General features: G+C 50.5%; 1 protein-coding gene and 1 long non-coding RNA gene across 9 annotated transcripts in view; one reads left to right on the forward strand and one right to left on the reverse strand.

The window, feature by feature from the left end:
• The window catches only part of SGSM2 (small G protein signaling modulator 2), a 50,647-nt gene extending 47,853 nt beyond the window's left edge, over nucleotides 1–2,794 (forward strand). For all 7 annotated transcript variants that reach the window (XM_072353174.1, XM_072353170.1, XM_072353169.1 and 4 more), the window contains one exon: nucleotides 74–2,794. In XM_072353174.1, the coding sequence (XP_072209275.1) occupies nucleotides 74–162 (89 nt within the window). In that variant the 3' untranslated portion in view covers nucleotides 163–2,794. The remainder of the gene's footprint in view (nucleotides 1–73) is intronic.
• LOC140260639 (uncharacterized) lies at nucleotides 919–7,499 on the reverse strand. Of its 2 annotated transcripts, none has more exons than XR_011905590.1 (3): nucleotides 5,853–7,499; nucleotides 2,784–2,837; nucleotides 919–1,031 (listed from the first exon to the last, which is right to left on the reverse strand). It is a non-coding gene; the product is annotated as an uncharacterized lncRNA (long non-coding RNA). The 2 variants fall into 2 exon arrangements; XR_011905591.1 differs by having other exon boundaries at nucleotides 2,784–2,876; nucleotides 5,853–6,438.
• Between the last annotated feature and the right edge of the window lie 1,890 nt (nucleotides 7,500–9,389).

Below are 9,389 nucleotides of genomic sequence, written 5' to 3' on the forward strand. Positions count from 1 at the left end.
GACAACAATATCAATGCTAGAATAGAAATGTTCCTGCTGTGGACAGTTAAAAATGCTTGTCTGTGTCTTTTAGAGATGGCAGAACATCACAATGCCCAGGAAATACTGAGGATAGCAAGAGACCTTGTCTACAAAGTGCAGACATTGATTGAAAATAAGTGATAACGAGCAGACCGTCATGGGCTGTGCTGTGAGCTACTGGATGGAGCATTTCTTGCACTGTAACTTCAAAATGGTGTTTTAATTGCATCTTCCATGTAATGTAATAAATAACCAGATTTGTAATACTTTTAAAAATGAACTTTTCCTTCACCAGATAAGGTTTGTGTTTGATAGTCCTTGTTACACTCAACTTTGTATTTCAGAACAGAAACTTTTTGCATTCTCTTATTTCCCTCTCTCTCTAGAAGACTGTCTGCTTACATAACTGAGATATTAAAAAGGGGGTATTTGACGTATTAGAACATTTATATTTTGACTTTACTGGCACATTTTGTGCTCTGCCAGAATTTTTCAGGAGGTAAGGCCTGATCCAATACTGAAGCGGGGCAAGCATTGATCTTTTGTGGGCTCAGTTCACAGTCTTGAACATGGAAGAGAAATGCAGGTGTAGATGCTGTTGCTAAAACATTCATACTTACATTCAGAATATTTAGCAAGTAAAATAAGATTAACACCTGGGAGAATAGCCTTACAGTAAGTAACATGGTTTAGGTGAGCAGTGAAGATCTGGCAGTGCTGGCTAGAGTCACTGGTTAGCCTTTGCTGCCCAGCTTATGCTGTTGTTCATGGCCTACATATGCCACAAACTTGCCCTTGTTTTACTTTGCAAATTTACTTGGCAAGTACTCCCAGATGACAAATGTGCCTAATATAGATCAGGTTAACACAGCTTAAGCATATAGAAACAGTTTCCTTACTCATGTTTGCAAATCCCACGCTCTTTGCATCTGTGCAGAGTCCCATAAAGTTCAGATCCCACTTACAGAGCAGACATTGCACAGCCTTCTGGGAGGACTTCCCTCAGGATCCTGCAAACACAAACCAGACATTTATTAACTCAAGCAAGTCTTGGTACTTGCCTGATTAAGCAGTTTAAATTGTTGCACAGGATCCATTTTGCTGTCATGCTGTGCTGGTTTATAGAGCCATCCTTGCACACACCATGGCAGTTCTGTGCCTCTTCCTTTAGTGCTTGGCTGCATGCTTTCAGAAACAGCATATATTTTAACCCGTCTTCTGTAGAGAGCAAAAGTGACTTACAGTTAGCTGGGGCTCAGCTGTAGAGCTGTCTGTTGCTATCCTAGCACTTCATCACACTATATAAAATTTATCACCTGTACTCCTACTGCTTTCCCAGCATGTGTTGTTTTTAAGTGTATCTTTGTGTCAGCCAGACAGGAAGGGAGCAGCTTTTTCCTAATGAGATTACCTATAGGTTTCAGGATTGGTGTGACCTGTACTCCCAGAAAACTCAGTGACTCGGTGTCTGCATTTCAAGGACTCCTCCCTTTGCTGCTGAACCTCAGCGATAAAGTTTGAACTATTTTTCTTTTTAAAACCATCCAGAGCAGGCTGGGTTACAAAGCTTTGTTTCCATTGAGCCTCCCAGCTTGTCAACAAAAGAGCTGTCATCTCAGATGAGCTTCTAAAATCAGGGTGTAGCAAAGCAGGCAGAGGGAACCAAATTACTCTGTCCAAAGCCTTCAGTGCTGGCTGGTAGCTCCCCTCCTGGTACCATGCAGGTAGTGAGCAGCTTCTCTTGCTTTTGCAATAGATGCGTAATGCCTTTGGGTCCTAATGAGCTGAGCACTACTTGCACAAGCAAGAGCAAGATTTGATTCTACAAGTGTCATCTGTGCTTAGTTCTCTATGATTGAAGTAAAATAAAAACAACAAGCGGTGTTCCAGAAGGAGGTATTAAAAAAGTAATAATAAAAAGCAGCATGCATTTTTACTCAGTAATGGAGCTGCTAAAGCAGCCTCTGAATGTTTGATGGGAGGGCAAAGCAAGAACACCAGTCTGTCCCTACCCTCATTTTCCTGCTCACAGGTGTCACTCAGGTGCTGTCCCAGAGCCAGACTGTGACACCAGCAGTGCAGGCAGCACCGTGTGGGTCCCCCCTCACTGCAGCAGAACAAACCTGCAGCTCTGCACGCTCCATAGCACCACAGTCACAGTGCAGGAGTGAGAACGGATGGGCCTGCAGAACTCTGGAAAAAGGTGCAGTGGAGGAGGAGGGTTAGAAGGAAACCCCCTCTGTGCTAACAGTGCTAAAATAGTAACAGTGGGAATGACAGGAGGAGGAAGGCTGTGATTGATAAGCTGTACTCCTCACCCACCACATGTCCGACAGTTAGGATGCGCTCAGGATGAGAAGCCAAGAAGTTGCTCACACTCTGACCTCACCATTGCTTACAGCTGCACGCCACACTAATCACAGGGCAGAGCATGGCTGCTGAAAGGTCTGAAAGCGCTTCAGTTTGTGTCTGCCTGTTGTCTGAAGAGTGAAGTATTAACAAAAACGATGAGCAAAAAAGCTCTCCAATATACAGAGCCTGAGGAAGTGATGTAAGAAATAAAACTGCACTATTTTTCTTTGTCGGGAATGTACTATACAAATCTATTTAAAAAAATACTCTGCAAAGTTCATTGTATTTGCTATAATGTTCCGTCTAATAGTATTTTATGAATATTGTGTATTAACTTATTTTTGTCAAGAGCAAACTATTCTCTTTATTGCTCAGATCCGTTTAAATGTAACATATAAATAAATACTTACTGGCAAGGCAATCTGTGGAGATCTTTGGAAACAATTTCTCAGCCCTGAAGGTACCTGCAGAGACAGAGCAGGGAGCCGTGAGGGGCAGGATGTCTGGAAAGAGAGGGGGTGCGTAATTAGCGTTTTATGATGAGCACAGGAAGGCTTTGCACTGAGCGCTGTTTCTGAAGGAAATAGGTCACTGCCAAGCAGGCTGCTCATGGCTCTGACATCACCTCCAGCACTGATGTAAGCTATACACAGAGCCCAGCACTGCCCAGCACACGCTGAGCCTGCTGCCAGCACAGCCCTGGGGGAGTGTGAATAGAAGTAAGGCCTTTGACAGGTGCTAAAAAATACAAGTTCCAGCCTACAGCCTCAGGCCTGATCGTGCTGCAACTAACAGTAAAAAACCTCACAGCACAGCTGAGCTTCCAGGATAGATCCTCCTCCATCACTCCCTGTTTGTCCTCCAAAGCCTCCAGCAGACTCCTCCTGCAGTTCCTGTCCTGGAGCAGTGACTCTCCCTCTCCCCAAGCTTGCTGCCTTGCTGCTCATCTGCTGCCATCAGGTTTTGCAGAGATCGCTCTTCCACACTTTCAGGCAACCCTCATTTGTGTCCTGCTGGGAGCTCACAGCCCACAGGAGGTTCCCGAGGAGCAAAGGAGAGTTTCCCAACCCATGACAGTCAGAAGCCAGAAGTACCAACACCCCCCTGAGCTGCAGTGCGTGCAGCAGCCCCTCAGCCATCATTCATGACTGCTGGAGCTGTTAATAGTGTATTTATCCTTATACAAGAGCATAAGCCCTTCATGAAATGTATCTGGGGACATGTTGGCTTAAACCATCTTCCAGTTCTTGTGTCCTTCACCTTCATCTTATTTCTTTGCTTTTTCAGCAGGGCCTTCTTAGTGCCAGCATCCCCCTCCCGCACCCCAAGCGCTCTTCTTTCCCACAAGCTCTCATCAGAAGCTTCTGAGCTGAACATTCTGACTCAGACAGCCGTCCCCCAAAGCTGCAGAGTCCCTGCAGCAACAGGAATTCATTTCAGCAACACGCAGCATCCCAGTGAAGTTTCACCACACTGAAATCCTCACTGCTACCCACTGCCAGCAGGAACAAAAAAAAAACACACAAAAAAAGCAAATCTCCCCTGCTTTCTGCTCTCTTTTCTGTAACCCAGCCTCAGCCCGAGCAGCTTGGTTAGTTTTCATGTGCTGTCTCCAGACTACCACTCATTTTGCCAAATAGCAACTTGGGCCCTCACAGTTCACTGTCACGTCTCACAGCAGCCTATTAAGTCAGCCCCAGGTCTGCCATCTCCCTGTCTAGAAATGCTATGCAGTTTCACAAGCAAAATTAAGACACAAGCAAAAAACCCAAAGCAATAAAACAGCAAAACTTCCTTCAGCTCCCAAAGGCCCTCTGACACCACTGCCTTCAGCAGGAACCTTCAGCAGGAACCCCCCCCAGCACCAGCCCAGCAGCACCACAGCCACCTTTGGATGAGCTGCCTGGCACAGCTGGGCTCCCTCAGCTTCACTTCCTTCTCACGGGCTCCAGGCAGATCCCACCGTATTTCATTCTGCAGCCCAAAAAGCCACTGTTTCCCTTTCCAGAATGTTTTAGTTGGATCTACTGTACGGTCTGACCAGAGAACCAATTCTAAGCACTGAGATGATCAGAGATTATCCTGCACATAAAGCATGTGGACAAGAGAGCAGACAGATCATTTCCATACCCATAAGAGCAAATTATTGGGATGCCTTGACTATCCAATAGCATCTAATTAACCAAACTCAGTGTTGGCACCTCCTGGGGCTACGAGGCAGCTGAAAAACAGCACGATGGTGTTTGAGCTAAAGACCATTATGAGCAGTTCAGAAATCAGTTTGGGTGTCATTAAGAGCACTTCAGAAATGGGCAAGCAGGGCTGCACATTCCTTATAGTCTACTGAAGACACAAGGGGCAGCTCTGCAGGGAATGAGGCTGTGCCTCTGTGCCAACCTGGAGACACAAAGAACAAAGCACACCTGAACACCTTCCCAGATACAAACACGGAGGCTTGGATGCACTCACCACACTGCTGTGCACAGAGGCCTGATGTTGGCTCCAGCACTCTCCAGCTGGTCAGGGCTAAGCCATGGGCATGGCCACAGCATAGCAACTCAGGTGCACGAAAAGGAAGGGGAAAAAGCACCAGTTCTGACCTGCCCCTGCAGTCCTCCCTACTTCAGCCACAGACCGATCTGTAGAATGAAGCCCTTCTCCACCAGTGACTCCTAGAAGTGCAGGGCAAGCTGAAGGCACAGCTGCAGCAATTACACAGCTGAGTTTGCTTTAGCAGCCCAGTCCCAGCTGGGGACAAAGCACACCTAACCCCCACGGGTCACACAGATCCTGCCCCACCATCCCCTAGATGCACCTAGTGAAAGGACTGAGACACAGAGTGCAAGGAGCTGGAGCCTGAGAACACGTGCCCATAAGCACACAAGGTGCCAAGCAATTGGAGCGCTGTGCTGTGACCTGGTTTACCTGGCTCAGATCATGTTTGTAAGGTGGAATGATACAAAGATGGTAACAGATATTCAAAAGGTTATTTACAAGGAAAGACTCACCAATACGGATGCCTTCACTGGGAAATGCTGAGACAATCTCCACCAGGGAGCAATCTCCAAGAGATGCTGCCTTAGTGGTGGTCAGCCCTTAAATGAGGTCTAGAGGAGGTGGAGTCAAGCTCTACCCCCTTCCTGAGTACAGCTCCATCACTCTCACCTGTGCTCCCACAGCTGACCCAGCACTTGCCCCAGCTGATTAATCAGAGGTTCAGGCTGTGATTACCACTTTCCCATACAGTTCCAAAGGCCCCAGGAGGCTTTTCTCAAAACCTCAGACATCCAACTTTGTCAGCAGCAGGAGAGAGCATTCAAACCTGAGTTAGGTGAAGCATGTTTAGCCAAGCTGCATTTCCAGTTCCTCATCTCACAGGCACGGATGCTGCAGATCCCCCCTCCCAGAGCACCCCCAGGAGCACCCCCAGCCCCCACACCAATGGTCCATGGCACCATCCCCAGCTGCCAAAGCCTCACCTGGCACACGTGGTCACAGCACCGATGGCATCGTTGGCCAACCTTCCCCATTCAACAGGCCTGGGCTCAGTCTGGGGGTGGCTCTGGAGCTGACGACAACAGCACACGTTTGGAGAGAAAGCTCAGAGAGAAACAGTCCATGTGACCAGACAGTGCCAAAGGAAGTGCGACATCTGCGTGCAAAGCGTGAGGATGAAGCACAGAGTGCTGGGTCAGATTGCAGCCCGTTTATTTCATTTCTTGGTTTAGTTCAGGCAAGTGCTCATTACGTGGATATCATTCATGTTGGATACCCAAATTCTAGAGCATTCTACAGCTGAAGAGTAAAAATACAATATGTACAAAGTTAGTTTTTTCACATAGCAGATGTACCCAAATGCACAAAAGTCTTTACAGCTTTTCAGCATTCCCTGTCTCAATACACTGATGTTGCAGTGAGAAGTTCTCGCCATAAGCACAGGCACATTTGCCCGCTGTGGCTGCTGACCCTTTTCTGGCTTTCCTGAGGTGCAGCGCAGGGAAAAGAGGATTCTGGGGCTCTGAATCAGTGAGAAGCGTTGGTTGCGATTCTGCACTTACATCCGGTATCGACACTGCAACGTCTGTAATGCAGAGAACTCGGCAGGGCTGCAGGTAAACGGCCAGAGGCTGAGGATGAGCCACGACAGAGCAGGGATTTCATCAGCACAGAGTGCTGGCAGTGGGGCCAGGAGGGCTCTGTGCTTTGCTGCAGTCCTCAGCTGGCAAAACGCTGAGGCCGGTCCTCAGCTTGAAGCAAATGAATGTCGGTGCATTCCATTAACACTCCTTACTCCATCAAGAGACTCCATTGGATCTGACTCAGTGCGTGTCTGTAGGCATCGGTTCAGTTTTCCCTAGCAAAGTGCGGGGAGCCGCACGGCCGATGGCAGCAGGCACGGAGCTCTGACTGCTCACCCTGCACAGACGGAGCCGACAGAGCAGGAAACACAGAATGCAGGGACTGGAGCCCACCGTGTGCAGGGAACGGCCCCGCAGGAGCGGCGGGCGCTGCAGAGCCAACAGAGCGCGGCCAGCAGCGCTCCGCTCCTGCAGAACTCGTGCTCTGAGCATCAGGGAACGGGTCAAACCAACGGGCTCGTTCTGTTCTACAGCAGAGCCACGCGGTACCCCGAGGGAGCGAAACGGCATCCTACGGGTGGCACGGACGGCGGCCTCCATTACAGCCCGGCACCCCGCCCGGCACTGACAGCGCACAGCGCCCTGCAACTGAACGGCGAAGGATCCGTAACGCCTCCTGCAAGCGGCGCCCTGCGGGGGGGGCAGCACCGCCGTTGGCCCCAAGGATCGCGTCCTGCAGAGCCGCGCTGCGGTCGCTCAAGCGCGGGATTATTGCCTTGAAGCTCCGCGTATCGAGAAGAGAAAGACGCCGCGGCTGGTTACACACCGGATTTCCCTTAACCTGGAAGAGCCGCTCCTGGCCGAGCTGTATAATGCAAAGAAAACAAACAGTCCTACAGCCGCTTTCCAAACGTTGCACGTTGCGGGACGCAGCTGCACAGCTTTGCTAACTTGCGGCGTCAGCAGAACCGCCCGCCGCTCACGGGACGGAAACGGCAGCGGACCAACGGCGCGTCCCCCCCGCGCACAGCCCGGCCCGCACGGCGCGGCTGCGGTTCTTCCGGCCGGGACTCGCCAGCTCCGCAACGTGCGCGACGATCCCGCCCCGAGCGGACGCGCCCCGCGGGATGCGCTCAGCGCCGCGCTGCGGCTCCGACCCGCGCAGCTCCGGGCCGCCCCCCCGCCGCCCCGCACACAGCCCGCGCGCAGCCCGGCTCTTCCCGCGCCGCTCGTCCCCCCGCAGCCGGCAGCCGCTCTTCGCTTTGCGGTTTGCGCGGCTCCCGCAGTGCGGCTGTGTGCGCAGAACGGGGCGCTCCCCGCACCGCCCGGAGCCGGCAGCAACTGGCGATGAGCAAAAGGAGAGCAACGCGGCCGTGCGGGCAGGGCCGGAGACTCAGAGCTGCTCGGGAGAAACCCCCGTTCTCTATTTAACGTGGCACGGTTAGCAGAACTAAGATTATTCAACAACAGATTTATTTGTAAACTTCGTATTTATTGTTTGTTTGGTTTTTTTTGTTTTCTTGTGGTTTTTTTTTTTTGTTTTTTTTTTTGGGGGGGGGGGGGACGACAAATTAGACCTTCTGAATCCCCAAGTGTACACATATATTTATTTATATATAGCTTTCTCCATAGGGAAAACACATATATCAAAGGAGGAGAGACATTTCTAAAGTGCCCCTTGTTATACAGTACTGAACATTTCTAAGAGCATCAGCACAAATCTGCGGTTTCTGAGCAGGAATGGCAGCCGTGGGGGCAGGGCTGCGCCTCGCCGTGTCCCCACAGAACAGAAGTTGGCCGGCCTTAAAACACAGACCAAAACAGAGAAAGGCTTCTCGCAGCCACAGGGAAGGCAAAGAAGAGCAGCGCCGACCGCGACATCAGCACGGGCTGCCGGGCCGGGTGAGCCTTGGTGCGGGTGGAACCACGGAGCGCCGAGGGGGAGAAAAGGCGAGAGCGCAGCAGAGCGGAGCAAAGGGACACCGCACGGCGGGGGGAGGGAGGAAGGCAGCGGGACCACGGGGTAAAGGCCATTCATAACCCACCAGAAAGCTCATCTGCCTGCAACAAACAGGAGCCCTTCTCTCAATCTACACAATTTAGAATGGCTGTGCCACTGCCAGTGAGCCAGCGTCAGCTCCCTGTGACAAGAAGCCGATGGAATTAAGGTGGGAGTGAAGTTTTTCAATACAAGAAGTAAGCCGTCATGCAGAACTGCATGTAACAAGAGCAGGAGGATGGTGCGTGCTGCTCCTGTGCCTCCCTGCCAACACCTGCAGAATGGGATCCACGTCCAGGCACTGAAGGGCTTCCCCTGATACTCCTCTGCTGTTGTGCTCACAGCAGCCACACTCTGCTGAGTTCCCAATCTGGGCTTTTCCTCCTTCAAAAGCTCAGCCACCGTTGGCCAGAAATGAGGCTTCCTACCTCCATTCTGTTTTTTGCATGGCTCTGAGAGCTGGAACTGCAAAGAATGGCAGAAACCGCTTCCTTCTCCTCCAAGCAGCTGCAGAAGACAAAGCCATGCCTAAGAGAGGAGACAGCCCTGTTACAAGTGTTCATTTTTCAGTATTCCCTGACAAAGAGTGACTGTCTGACTGTCTGGTATCTAACGACCACCTCTAGAAAGACCAGCGGAAGGTCCCACCGGCACACAGAACACGGCTCTCTTGGCCAAGCACCTGAATGTACAAGGGAGACAGGAAAGACACAGTGACTCATTTCCACACAGCATTAATGGTGCTCTGGAAGTGAGAAAGAACAACCTATTGAAACGTGATTGAGATAAGGGAATCATAAAGATTCAGTCATTCTGCTGTAGGAACTGCGCTAACAGCACAGAAAAGAGCTTCCTTGTCTTGAGGATGCAAGAAAACAAACAAAAAAACAACGGTATTAACTACTGAGCAACTCAGGGCTTAATAAATACAGATCTGA

The sequence above is a fragment of the Excalfactoria chinensis genome, chromosome 19, assembly GCF_039878825.1.
Source record: "Excalfactoria chinensis isolate bCotChi1 chromosome 19, bCotChi1.hap2, whole genome shotgun sequence".
Taxonomy (NCBI): domain Eukaryota; kingdom Metazoa; phylum Chordata; class Aves; order Galliformes; family Phasianidae; genus Excalfactoria; species Excalfactoria chinensis.